The 14,550-nt window shown below is 41.6% G+C and overlaps 1 protein-coding gene across 1 annotated transcript; it reads left to right on the top strand.

Moving 5' to 3' along the window:
- The first annotated feature begins 3,541 nt into the window (after positions 1–3,541).
- LOC121629736 (lysozyme C-like) lies at positions 3,542–5,552 on the top strand. Its single transcript, XM_041969482.1, has 4 exons — positions 3,542–3,807; positions 4,363–4,521; positions 5,001–5,079; positions 5,313–5,552. Exons 1-4 carry the CDS (start codon positions 3,681–3,683, stop codon positions 5,377–5,379), a joined length of 432 nt encoding a protein of 143 aa, XP_041825416.1. The 5' UTR covers positions 3,542–3,680; the 3' UTR covers positions 5,380–5,552.
- Positions 5,553–14,550: the final 8,998 nt, after the last annotated feature.

Here is a 14,550-nt window from a genome sequence, read left to right as displayed (position 1 = left end):
AGCCATAGTTCTCAATACTTAATGTAACTCATGACCACTGTGGGAAGAATATTTTTTCATTTTGAAAATAAAAATAGTCAACAGCAGGAAAACAGCTGTGAATGCAACGCAGCCAATGAAATCTCAGTTTAACTGACTTATTTTCTTGGTATTAACTTGTACTGACAGTAAATTTAATCTATTAAATTATCAAGGAAGGTAATCCATCAACAACAGCGCAGCAGAAGTCATCTCTTCGATGAAAAGCTGTGGAAAACCAGAAATTCACAGGTGAGTCTAACACCTGCATCCTTCTTTAATCACTGTTTACAGCAACTCCTCAGGCACCGTCTATTCCTCTACGTCTCTGATCCAGATCAATCCATTCTCGTCTCCCCTCTCAGTGCACAGATTAATTGATCCAGCTGCCTTCACTCTGCAGCTTGATTAATTGCATTTTCTGCCCATGTTTCAGGTTTGAGATGAGACAGTGAGTGTGGAGGGCAAGCAAGGTGTTTCAATGTAGAGCAGACTGAAAACACAAAGCAAGAGAATGGAGAAAGTTAGGACAGTAAATGGAGTTCAGGAACTCCATTATGACTGTGATTACAGCTCTGTATGATAAAATGTCTCTGAATAGAACTGGCAGAGACGAGCAGCTGTTGATGTCATTAGCAAAAGGAGCAGAGCTGTCAAGAAGCCGTGGACGTGAGGCCCTGACTGCAGGCAGATGAGGCAGGAGGAGCAGGTTAAAGGCTTTAATAACCAAAACTAACTTACAAAAACAAAAGACTATGGTGGCAAGAACTGTGACATAGTGACTAACATTAACAAACATGACATAGATTACATCTAACACAAACAGAAGCAACAACGGACTGGCCAAGGAGGAACTGAAAACCAATGGATTAAATACACCAAAAACACAGAACTAAACTCTGTTTAGAGAAAAGAAGAAGAAAATCAGAGAACTAACATCAAATCCATAAAAAAAAACTTCATTTAATCTTGTTTCTGGTTCATGAATAAACACTTTTACCTGCATTTCTTCTGCCTCCTGCCTCGCCGTCCTGCATTTCCTCGGCTCCCGAACAGGATGATGTGACCAGACGTGGACCCAGCAGACCGCCAACATTACAAGGAGTGCTTACACCTGGCCAAAATGTCCTACCTGGATAGTTTGGCAGGACCTTAGTTTGCTGTTGTCGCAGCCTCCCGGCTGCCTTCCTGAACTTTGTCACCTGAACTGTTTGCTTGGACCTGGTCCCTCCCCTGGACACCCTCCACCCGCCTGGCTTTGGCCTGTGTTGTTTTTTCTTTGCTCTTGGGCTGGTGGGGGGGTTGTTCAGCCTTCAACTTTGAGCTTTTTGTAGCAACTCAATAAAATGAGAATCCAATACAATTACTTTCATCTGTGTCTGGATTAACATTTAGAAACAGGGAAAACATCCACTGGGAATATGGTTTCTTAACAATGAATTTTATTTATGTTCGCTGTTTCACCATTGGTTGTACATCAAAATAATCTCTTAGACATGAGGTTAGTGTCTCAGATGTGAGGAGGAAGGATGCGAGTACATGACTGCAGATCAGAGGACAGATGGATAAACTCAGCTCAATGCTTTCTTCTAAAATGACACGGCAGGTTTAACAAAGAAGAAAGGGCACTGCTGCTTTCTGAGAATATGCATTATCATGATCTCCTTCGCTGTCACCATGTTTCCTTTTTCCTGTATACTGAATTCTGCGCCGCCATCTAGTGGCTGTATTGTCTAACAACCATGACATCAAAAAGCATGTATGACACGGATGCACAGTAACTAACTACAAACGTAAAGTGTGTGAAAATGAGCCCTTAAAAAGTTAACCTCTTCTCAACTACACCCTCCTGTATTAGGCAACATGAGATCTTACAGTCCAGCAGATGTTAGCAGCCAACAGGAAGCAGCGATGCTAACATGTAGCAACATGACAGGAGAAACTCACCTAAAAGGCTCCACCAAGCATCGGCATCCAAACCGAACACAGCTCAAACCCCAAGCAGAAACCATGAGAACAGCTCTGTCCACTTTAGAGTTTCTACTAATTTCTCCACACAAACATGACAGCAGAGACGCTGCTGGTTCCAGAGACGTCCTTCTCATCACGGTGGGACAGAAACTCTGGAGCTAGCAGCCAGAACCAGAGACCAGGTCTTACTGTTGCTGTTTGTGGTGAAAAGTTTGATTCCAGCTCTAAAAACTCTGCTAATGTGTTCTCCTACGACTCTGCCTTTGTTTGACATGAATCATGAAGGTCCTGCTGGTTTCCATGGAGACGAAGGAGGTTTTATAGTGATGGATTCTCTCTTCCTGTCATAGACTATCGTGGGCTTCACTTCTTTCTGGATCCTCGTGGTGTTTCTAAGGTGAATGTGGGGCTCTCCCTGGATCCTCCAGACTCTGACCATTGATAGAGGTGTCCATCATCATCATCTTCTTCATCATCATCATCATCGACCAATGGCTTCCTGAGATATTTACCTCCATGACACCTCTGTAGCGGTCTCGTCTGCACAACAGTGCAGCTTGTTAAGGAGTATTTCCTTCTATGGGAAACGCCATGCTGGTAAGAGCTGAGTGAGTCGTTGCAGGGGTTAATAATGGGTGAAATGAGTAGAACCAGGGATCTGCTTCTCCTGAGCCGAAAGCCAAACAGCACCGTGTGATTGTCCCTTTTCTCTGTGTTACAGATCTCCTATTTGAAATAATTTATTGTGATTTTATTGACATTATTTTTTAACAACACATTTATGTTTATAATAAATACTTTGCATCTGAAGGCAACATCTCCGTTCTTTGTAAGGTGTGATGATGAAACTAGTGAACTTCTTAAATACCTAGAGGTTTCAGTTAGAACTGCAGTGAACCAGTATGCCTCCAGCTACACCACTATTAACCCTTTAATGTATCATATCTGATACGTAGTTTCTGAGACATTTTCATATCATCATCTTTGCTCAAAACCATGTTAAAGACAAACTGATACTTGTCCTCTGCCCCCTGGTGGACACCTTTTGCACTACAATAATGTTGACATCACACTGTATTAACGGTAAATATACTGTTCCAGTAATTAAATTTAATTCTAATGAGAAGTTGGTAAAATCATAAAAATTTCAACTTTTCCAATAATCACTCTATATAGATAGATGTAAATTATCAGAAACACACAAACACCTCACAATATTAATTAAACTCTTTACCACATTTACCATTTGGACATTAAAGCCAGTCAGAAAGTGAAACAATCATGTTTGTCAAGCCTCAAGGACACATAAAAACAGCCTGCATCAGTCACACTGAAAGTAAATAGACATTGTAAGTTTCATCAGGTTCAACAGTTTTGAGTCAACAGTTGTGAAATTTAAATGGTGTGTTTAATTCTCCACCAGCTCTTCTTAGTTTCTGTTGCTCTTCATTTATCTCAGTTTGTGCAACGCCACTACCCGAGCTTAACCTTGAGAGCCTGTACATCACGCTGATAGCACGGTCAAAGTTCAGATACAGGAGTACCGATTCACTGAGCGGATAAATGAAACCTGTCTCTGCAGCTGGAATGCTGAAACTGAACAACATCCAAGTCAGTTATGTAACCAACGAACCAGCTGAGTATAAAAGGAGAAACAGCAGCACATCATCCAGCTCAGGAGAGAAGACACAATGAAAAGTCTGGTGTTTTTGCTGCTGGTGGCTGCGGCCAACGCTCGAGTCTTCGAGCGCTGCGAGTGGGCCAGGGTGCTGAAGAGTTATGGGATGGATGGTTACCGTGGCTACAGCCTGGCTAACTGTGAGTACCGACCTGATAGTCTTTTATTGTTTCCAACATACTCAATCCAGAGCAGAACTGACAACCATTTACTCGTCTTTGTTCACCGTAATTTAAGTTCCACATACTCACCATAACGTTGCATTTAAGGACAAATTCATCAAAGTAAATCAGTCAAAAGTTAGGACAAATTTTACCATTGTACATATATATATTTATATAGATATATATATATACACTATAGAAATGAAACTTTGACATACGGAATACCAAAGTTTAGTTTTTATAGGTTGATGTCCTGAATATCAAGGTTTCTGGTGGAAAAGTTGGCCATGTTAAAAACAAACTTTGACTTTCTTGCCATTATTAGATGAGGAAATTGATCAAATAAAAAGAATGAAAATTCAAGCTTCTGACAGACTTTTTTCCGGGCGAGGTGGGTTCACCTGTTTCCAGAATTTGTTCTCCACAACGAAACATGAATTTAAACAAAGTGAAGATTAAAACCATGAAAATGTCATTTAGAGCCAGAGTTCAAAGTGAGAAGCTAACTGAGGTGAATCTGTTGATCTGTAGGGGTCTGCCTGACCCAGTGGGAGTCGGAGTACACCACCACCAAAATCAACCACAACACCGACGGGTCCACAGACTACGGCATCTTCCAGATCAACAGCCGCTGGTGGTGCAACGACGGCCAAACCAAAACATCTAATGGGTGCAACCTCAGCTGCAGCGGTCAGGCCTTTAACCGCCGCGACTTTAGCCGCATTTTCCTCATGTTTTATTACTTCTGGTGTTTTCATGCAGCTTTCTGACTCTGCTCCATTTGTGACCACATCTGCCTTAAAGAGTTGACATGCTGTCTCCTACCAGGCATGATCAGCTCTGCTAAGCATCGCGATGCTAATCCTAATTTTCTGGCTCTAACGTAACTCTATTCTTCCACACAGCTGGAGGATCACTTTAAAACAGGAAAAATAGCTCTATAATTATATCATTTGAACTTATCTGTGTAAATATAATATATAAATATTACTTTCATTCAGTGTTTAGTTGCTTCTGTTATTATAGTTTTCCAGAAGATGGGGTTAAGCCGTAGTCCTCCACAGCTCCATTTCCATAAGGTTTAGATGTTGGATGGTGTGGTGGCCCAAAGGAGGATCTGCCAGACATGGAAAAAATGACCATCTATTTATTTCTCTGTTTGATCCCAGACCTTCTGACAGATAATGTTGCCATGGCGATCAACTGTGCCAAGCGTGTTGTCCGGGATCCAAAGGGCATCGAAGCCTGGTGAGACTAAATCATGTGACATGCAGTCACTGAGACCAACTCAGTTTTGGTTGTTGCCCCTGCCTCAACATAACCGGTGGCTCATTTACAGGCTTGTAAGGCCACCTGTTATTTGGATCAGGTGTGCTCAAGCACAGAAACTTCTAAAAGAACTGGGGCTGAGATATCCTGTTTTACCTGCACTGTTCTTCAGAAAGGTGTGAAATGAATGACATCAGTGTGTCTGGTTTCAGGGTGGCCTGGCGTGATCGCTGCAAGAACAAGGACTTGAGTCGCTATCTAGCCGGATGTCGTTTGTAATCACCAGACCCAGCTGGGATGTTTCACCCAAGTTCTGCCATTTTCCTCCATAAAGTCAGAATTAAACAAGCTGTAAGCTGAGATTTAACAAAAACATTTAACAACAACCATGAGATATACAATCTACAATCTATTTTGAAAAGCCAAATAAAATTTTGAATTCATTATAAAAATGTCAAATCAATGAGTCTGACCTTGAAAATCTAACGGCAAAGATCTGGTATAACCACCCAAACTGTCTCCATATGGTGCAGTTTGGAAAAGAAATGTTCCAGTTTCACCTTCACAGTTTTCTCTGACCACAAACTAACCCTGGGGACTATGCAGAAAGCAGTCCAGTTCACTATGAAGAAGGTCACAGGTTACTTTAAATATACCAGAAATGTTTTAATATAAAAATAAATCATTTTTATTTAACAAAAATGAACAAATCAAAAACAAAACAGTCCCACGCTAGGTCCAAGAGTAAAGTTAGCAATGAGGCGAAGGAGCAAATCGCATCAGAGCTGGGGTTCACTATACCCAGCATCAATAACCAAAAGGAGGGAAATGGTCCTCACACTAATCACCTGTGTTATCACACTCACACACACACACGCAGCAGCCAAAACAGCAGCAGTCCTCCAAGGAGTGGTGGACGAAAACGGCGAAGACCAGGCGTCTCTGCAGAGAGAGAGGGATTTATTTAACAAGGAGTTAAAACTTTACACTGGGAAATCAGTTCATATGCACCACTTCGTTGGCATGGCCACAGCCGCAGAAAGCCTGCAAAGGAGAGCCTCAAAGGCCGCGGCCCAACTGTGCCGCGATCTACAACACAAGAAGAATCAGCTGGAAGCCGAGTGGAAAGCAAAATTAAAGAAACAGTAAACAACAAACATTTAGCAAACAGAGCAGTCAGTTTTCACAGCCCCAGCAGCCAGCTGCACTGCATGGAGAAGGCTGGCACCTTACCAGCAGCACGCCAAGACAAAAGACTTGGCCAAGCCGAACCACAGGTACCACAGGAGATGGGAAGAAGAGAGGCTGGCTGGCCAAACACGTCCGCTATTAAAAGATGCACGGCGCCGTCCACTAATCAATGTGGTTGGCAAGACCTGCGCAGTGCCACGTAGTGGCCACAAGAGAGATGACCTTTGGCCACACTAACCTTTGCTAAGAGGTTTGGCTATCATGAGCCCTGACATAGCACAGTTTCACTCTCACCAGCATTCCTTTCTTTTTTCAACCTAAAATGAACAAATAATAAACTAACATGCAAACTGTTTCACTATATCATCATCATCATCACCATCATCATCAGGAAGGACTTAGCTCGAGTGGTCACAGGGGATTGTGGGGGGTCCTCTCCCACACCTCCAGTCATTGTACGACAGTCGGGTAGGAGGGCCGGTGTTGTGCCGAAAAAAGCACCCCCTCTCAATGAGCTTTACCAAAAAGCATGCACTAACCTGCTGATAAAAAGGAATATATATATATATATATATATATATATATATATATATATATATATATATATATATATATATATATATATTAGCAGCAGGTTAGTTCAGGGTTTTGATAAGACGAGATGCTGTTACTGCGCTCCTTGAGGGGGGGTTCTTTTCACGGCAGGAGTGCTTTTTTCGGCACGACACCGGCCGTATAGTTGCAGAGCCCAGCCATCCATGACATGAACTGTTTGTGCCCCTTCCCTCAAAGAAGAGGTACAGGAACATCAGGACCCATACCAACAGACTGAAACACAGCTTCTTCCCCAGAGCTGTGAAGTCCGTCACCCCACCCCCCTGTCTATCTGTCCCCTGCCCATCCATGGACTGAGCATCCCCTGCAGGTGGAAAGGTAGACGGGTGGACAGACAGACATCCCCTCTGCACTGAAACTGTGCAATATGTGTAACATATTTATCTGGTCTCTATAAATAGAAAATTTAATTGTGCTTTGCATAAATGCCAATAAAGATTCTTGAATCTTGATCATCATGACTTAGTTTAGCATTTACTAAGACATTCAGCTAGCACTATTCCTCAAATGGCCTCAAACTTGTTGAGTTTTTCTTGTTTAACACAGTTTTACTTGCACCAGTGTTTTCATTTCTTCTTTTTATTGGAGCTCAAACTAAATTAATAAAATAATAAATTACATTAAAGTTCATACAGATTTTTTCACCACATCAGTGATCCATCATCGATCACCGACAGGTCCGGCCCGCGGTGATCCATCATCGATCACCGACAGGTCCGGCCCGCGGTGATCCAGCATCTGTTACTTATAAAAAGGGGAAGAAGAAACAGAAATGTGCATGTTCAAGAAGCTACTGTCTGAAATGTTGGACTTGAGACAATGAACCAGTTCTGTTTTCAGTAGGTGGAAAATGAGCTTCATAATGACAGAGTTGTTATGTGTGGAAAATGGAATTTAAGTTCCATGATGCACAACAAGGTAAGAAAAAGAACAAAAAGTGTTGTAACAATAGTTCCTGTAGCAGAGCGTCCACCCGTGTTCTTGTTGCTGTACGGACCGGGTACATGTAGCACAGGTAGCCTAGACCAGTGTCTAAAGGTAAGTAAATCATGCTGGAACAGGTTATTGTGTGTGAGAGACAGACAGAAACAGAGGGAACATGAGCTGCTGCTCATTTACTTTCCCATTAAGGACTGTTTGGCTGTTTGCTTTGATGGAACCAATCAGATGTGACATCAAGAAATAAGCAGGACAAAATATAATTACACAAACACACACACTCATGGATTCTTTAACCCTTAACCCCACCCTAACGAATTTTCTTTTATTAACACTGGCGAAAGGGGCCATCGTGGTGACAACTGCACAGATAATTATTATGTGCTTTTCATCATACTTTTAAAATGTCTTTCAGCATCTAAGCCTTAACTTGTCTAATGTTAATGTTGACATGTTTGATTCAATGAAAAAAGCACAACAGCTGCAAGGGCAAACACTGACTTGAAGACTAGAAATTAACTGGGAATTTGGAGATGGCTTTAGAAAATGTTTAATCAGGACACTGAAAAATGCTGCTGTACTGCAATGTAGGCTCATTATACAGAGACTCTTACATCAGTCTATAAATAAAGATATTGTTGCTTTTCAGTAAAATAATATGACAAGCCAATTTTGAAAAGAATGGGACTCTGCAAAATGTAAACGAAACAGAATGTAATTGTTTATAATTTTCATCAGGTCATATTTTATCCCCAGTGGAAGATAAACAACTTCTCAGATGAGACATTTCACCGTGTGATGGAAAATATGATCTGATGCAACAACACGGTGTAAAAAGTAGTTCCAGGGTGATGTTCGGCACGGTGTAAAAAGTAGTTCCAGGGTGATGTTCCTCATGGTGTAAAAAGTAGTTCCAGGGTGATGTTCGGCACGGTGTAAAAAGTAGTTCCAGGGTGATGTTCGGCACGGTGTAAAAAGTAGTTCCAGGGAGATGTTCGGCACGGTGTAAAAAGTAGTTCCAGGGTGATGTTCCTCATGGTGTAAAAAGTAGTTCCAGGGTGATGTTCGGCACGGTGTAAAAAAGTAGTTCCAGGGTGATGTTCGGCACGGTGTAAAAAGTAGTTCCAGGGAGATGTTCGGCACGGTGTAAAAAGTAGTTCCAGGGTGATGTTCGGCACGGTGTAAAAAGTAGTTCCAGGGTGATGTTCCTCATGGTGTAAAAAGTAGTTCCAGGGTGATGTTCGGCACGGTGTAAAAAGTAGTTCCAGGGTGATGTTCGGCACGGTGTAAAAAGTAGTTCCAGGGAGATGTTCGGCACAGTGTAAAAAGTAGTTCCAGGGTGATGTTCGGCACGGTGTAAAAAGTAGTTCCAGGGTGATGTTCATCATGGTGTAAAAAGTAGTTCCAGGGTGATGTTCCTCATGGTGTAAAAAGTAGTTCCAGGGTGATGTTTGGCACGGTGTAAAAAGTAGTTCCAGGGAGATGTTCGGCACAGTGTAAAAAGTAGTTCCAGGGTGATGTTCGGCACGGTGTAAAAAGTAGTTCCAGGGTGATGTTCATCATGGTGTAAAAAGTAGTTCCAGGGTGATGTTCATCATGGTGTAAAAAGTAGTTCCAGGGTGATGTTCCTCATGGTGTAAAAAGTAGTTCCAGGGTGATGTTCGGCACGGTGTAAAAAGTAGTTCCAGGGTGATGTTCGGCACGGTATAAAAAGTAGTTCCAGGGAGATGTTCGGCACGGTGTAAAAAGTAGTTCCAGGGTGATGTTCGGCACGGTGTAAAAAGTAGTTCCAGGGTGATGTTCGGCACGGTGTAAAAAGTAGTTCCAGGGTGATGTTCGGCACGGTGTAAAAAGTAGTTCCAGGGTGATGTTCGGCACGGTGTAAAAAGTAGTTCCAGGGTGATGTTCGGCACGGTGTAAAAAGTAGTTCCAGGGTGATGTTCGGCACGGTGTAAAAAGTAGTTCCAGGGTGATGGTCGGCACGGTGTAAAAAGTAGTTCCAGGGTGATGTTCATCATGGTGTAAAAAGTAGTTCCAGGGTGATGTTCATCATGGTGTAAAAAGTAGTTCCAGGGTGATGTTCATCATGGTGTAAAAAGTAGTTCCAGGGTGATGTTCGGCACGGTGTAAAAAGTAGTTCCAGGGTGATGTTCGGCACGGTGTAAAAAGTAGTTCCAGGGTGATGTTCGGCACGGTGTAAAAAGTAGTTCCAGGGTGATGTTCGGCACGGTGTAAAAAGTAGTTCCAGGGTGACGTTTGGCACGGTGTAAAAAGTAGTTCCAGGGTGGTGTTCTGCATGGTGTAAAAAGTAGTTCCAGGGTGATGTTCAGCACGGTGTAAAAAGTAGTTCCAGGGTGATGTTCATCATGGTGTAAAAAGTAGCTCCAGGGTGATGTTCATCATGGTGTAAAAAGTAGTTCCAGGGTGATGTTCGGCACGGTGTAAAAAGTAGTTCCAGGGTGACGTTCGGCACGGTGTAAAAAGTAGTTCCAGGGTGGTGTTCTGCATGGTGTAAAAAGTAGTTCCAGGGTGATGTTCAGCACGGTGGAAAAAGTAGTTCCAGGGTGATGTTCATCATGGTGTAAAAAGTAGTTCCAGGGTGATGTTCGGCATGGTGTAAAAAGTAGTTCCAGGGTGATGTTCGGCACAGTGTAAAAAGTAGTTCCAGCGTGATGTTCGGCACGGTGTAAAAAGTAGTTCCAGGGTGATGTTCATCATGGTGTAAAAAGTAGTTCCAGGGTGATGTTCAGGATGGTGTAAAAAGTAGTTCCAGGGTTTTTTTTCATCACATGGTGAAATATCTCCGTTTCATCCTCTGACATGATGGTGATCTGCTAGTGGGGATCAAAGATGGGTTTGGGGTTATACTACACTGATAAATAGTAATGTTGGATATAGAAAGCACACACAAAATGACAGTATCGCACCAGTTCTGGCTTTTATGTTGGAGTCTTACGCCAGCTGTTTTGTTGATGAGCCGGCAGATCTGCACCCTGACACAGTCCTGTCACGACGGCCTGAACACAATTAACTCCAACAAGACAATTATGTGCTCTTATCTGCACTGAGCTCCAGCTCAGGTCGAGGTGCAAAGGCAGTTCTATGATTGCTGAGAGAAATACCTCTATAAATGGATTATTTCAGGTTTTTAAATATTTAAAAGGATTTATAGAAACCTCATCTACTTCTGCCGTTGTGGAGAATTGTGTATACACTGAAACTGTCTATTGGTCTCGTATATTTTCCTGGGCATAAAAAAAAAAACACCAAAATGTCACTTTTATTATTTATTATTTATCATTTTCTCCCTCTGTCTGGAAACACTGGATAACTTGTGTAATTCCTTCATTTTATCCTGTTTATGTGAATAAGGAGTCGGCAGGAGGTCAGCCAGCGGTGCAGCTGCCACAAGCATTTACAGCATGAATCAAACACCGTCTTCTGTGGTGTGCTGCTCATTTTAAAACAAGTTTGGTCTTCTATATAAGCTGGACAACTTCATATTGAGCCTTCTGTTAACAAATGTCCCTCTGAAGCCTCACACTTTTCCTTATGTATTACACGTTTTATCTACATGTGATGGTTCAACTCAATTAAATAGGAGGAAATCCTGCTTGAATCCTAATAAAGTTTCCTATTAGGCGTCACTCTGTAACCATTTGCCGTTTTGCAGCCAGACATGTGAAACCTGAACAGCAGCCGACTAACAATCCTTGTTGTTTTAGAGCTAAATGTTCAAGGTGAACAGAAAATGTGAGCTTTCTGATGACCAAATGAAGCGTGGCTCTCTGCAGGAGCTTCCAGTTGTATTGTGATGCAGAGCACGAAGAGAGCTGCTGTACCAGGATGGAAACAGAATCCCTGGACGAGAGAGGGAGAAAGAAAGCGAGGAGCATCTGGCACCGAAGCAGGATTTTAAATGTGCGGTTGCAGTGATCAGAAACTGGCATCACTGAGCCATTAGCAGATGCAAATGAGGGCAGAGCTGGCAGGCTGGTCTTTAACATCCAAATACAATCACACATACAGAGGCCAACATCTGGACAAGAAACAACTGCAATCATTTTTCTGACAATAAAGTGAAGACTGAACTCGTCCTAGAAGAGATTAATTAGTTTGGTGCATGAGGAAACGTCAGAAGATCATTAAAAAACTCATTTCATGGAGATTTCATGCAAGTCTGTAGGTACGCAGTCACTGAACACGAACATTAGAGGCCAGGATTTCTAATACAGACGAGCATATTTCCAAATGAGACCTTGTTTATAACACTGTTCTGCAGTAATGTGTGGAAGGCTGAGACTGACTAAATTGGAGATAAATAGAAACAAAAAAAGAAATTATTTATCCCGCTGGAAAACTACAAGGGTTAGGTATCCTAAGGGTAAAAAATATCTCAGTAAATTCATTGATATGCCAATAAATTATACATAAATACATATTTTTTAAAATTTCAACAAGAAATTTATTGTATTTGGTACAATCAAAAGGCAACACAAAATTAAAATAATCATTATTTCTAGTAAGAAATCTGTAAAACAAAAAATCACATTTCTGTTTTGGATTTAACTTTGTATTAATACTCTTATTTATTTACTTTGATTTGTAATTCTCAGTTTTATTTCTTTGAGAGGCTTTTTAAACTTTTCTCTCCTTCTGTAATTCCCTATTGATTTCTTTATTATTTTTTTAAATATTTCCCAAAATGATTTATTCCTGTGTGTTATTTTCAGCTTACATTTATTATTTTTTTTTATTTCTTGACACTTATTCATGCCTAGTCATATTTACTTATTATTATAATTTACTAATTAAATTACAGTTTAAAATAACAATAGAAATATCAGTTTGTGTCACATTTTATTTCATATTCATTCATTCATTCATTCTCTGAACCGCTTTGTTCATTACGGGTTGCAGGGAAGCTGGAGCCCAGCATTTAGCAGGTGAGAGGCAGGTACACCTGGACAGGTACACCTGGACAGGTGGCCAGTCCATCACAGACAAACAGTCACTCACGCCTCGGGGGAATTTAGAGAGACCAGTTAACCTAGCATCATGTCTTTGGACGGTGGGAGGAATCCGGAGAACCCGGAGAGAACCCACGCATACACGGAGAACATGCAAACTCCACACAGAAAGGCCACGCCCCCCAGGTTCGACCCCCACCTCCAGCTGGAGCCCAAACCAGCGACCTGCTGTGGTGCTAACCACCACACCACCAGATATATCCATATTTACAGTATGTATATACAGCCCTCTTGATGCATCTGATGTAAACAACATGAGACATTTTCTAGCTGATGAAAGAAAGAAAAAGAAGAGCAAAAAGAGCAAGACAGTGGTACGCAGTGCAGATTAGCCAGAAGCTAATTTAGCTCAGTCTGTCCTCCTGGTGAGTTCCTGGGTGCTGAAAATTTAAAAAACACTTTTTTTTAGTTACCAAATTAAAGCTGAGTCCAGTTCAGCTAAACAGTCAAGCTAAGAATGAAAGTTTAGAGAAATTATATCCAGAAACCTGGATAATGAAGCAGTGAAGGTGCATGGATGGAAGTTATTGTGCATATTGTGAATATTTCTCTCTCCTCACCATCTAGAAGCTGTGAGATTCTCATCCTGCTTTCTGTCTGTTCACCTGATGCTGATATTCATCACATGTTGTTCCTTCTGTGTTTAGAAGGAAGCAGCTTCACAGCTTTAAATTCATCCTGCTGACTTTTTACCTTTTAGTTAGTAAATCCTGAACATTTCATCCTTGACGATTTGATTTTATTACATTAATATTTAAGATGAGATTTACCAGAAACATTTGAACTGTTTGTATAATTTATTGGCATTCTTTGTTTATTTTATTGAAATATTTTTATATTTCTGTGTTTATTTAATTTTGGCAGCTTTGTTCCTCCGTAAAGCTCATCTAAGGCTCATTAAGTTCCCTGTTTTGCAGAACTGGAGGCTGTTCTTGAAGTTGTGTTTGGATATGAGTTTTAACTCCAGTAGATGTGTGCAGATTTGACAGGCAGAGCATTTATAGAAGACTGACTGAGTCCCGCTTTTTCCTCATTTTCCTCGAGACGCCCTCGATCTGCTTCATGTCTGGATGTTTTGAAAGAAACAAAGTGATGGGAGAAAGCACTCTCAATGATTTCCCCAAAGACAAAGTTGTGCTGAAAAGAGGGTTATAAACAGAAAGAGGCAAAGTGCTGAAAAGAAGAGTGAATAAAAACTGTGCACTCCTTCATCTGAAGCGCTGTTTGAGAGGCGCTCCAGCGTTTGGTCACCTACTGACCTCGGTGCTGCTGTCAAGTCAAAAGACTTGTTTCAATAACTCGTGTTTTTCCAGCTTCGCTTGTAAAGGAAATCATTCATTCAGATTTGCATTAATCGTGTCAGGAAACAACCCGGAGATGCACTGGTGGCCTGTCCAGGCTCCACAGTCTCCCCGGCTGGATGGATGGACGGATGAAAAAGCTGGGAAGCTGCTCCTGGGAAGACTGGCAGCGTTTTCATACTGATGGACTCCAGGCTGAAATCTCTTCCTAGGTTGAAGGGTAGCAACGGTATCTTCTCCCAAATCATTGCTGATGTCTTTCCTCCTTGGCATAATAATTCATTGATTCTGTCCATTAAGCTGCTACTTGCCCTCTAATGATAGTTTTCACCAACTTATTCTTATAATTTGCCAAATAAATAAAAACATGCTGT

Source organism: Melanotaenia boesemani, chromosome 19, assembly GCF_017639745.1.
Source record: "Melanotaenia boesemani isolate fMelBoe1 chromosome 19, fMelBoe1.pri, whole genome shotgun sequence".
NCBI classification, from domain to species: Eukaryota; Metazoa; Chordata; class Actinopteri; order Atheriniformes; family Melanotaeniidae; genus Melanotaenia; species Melanotaenia boesemani.
The sequence above is the reverse complement of the archived record's forward strand: the minus strand, read 5'-3'. Positions and strand labels throughout refer to the sequence as shown.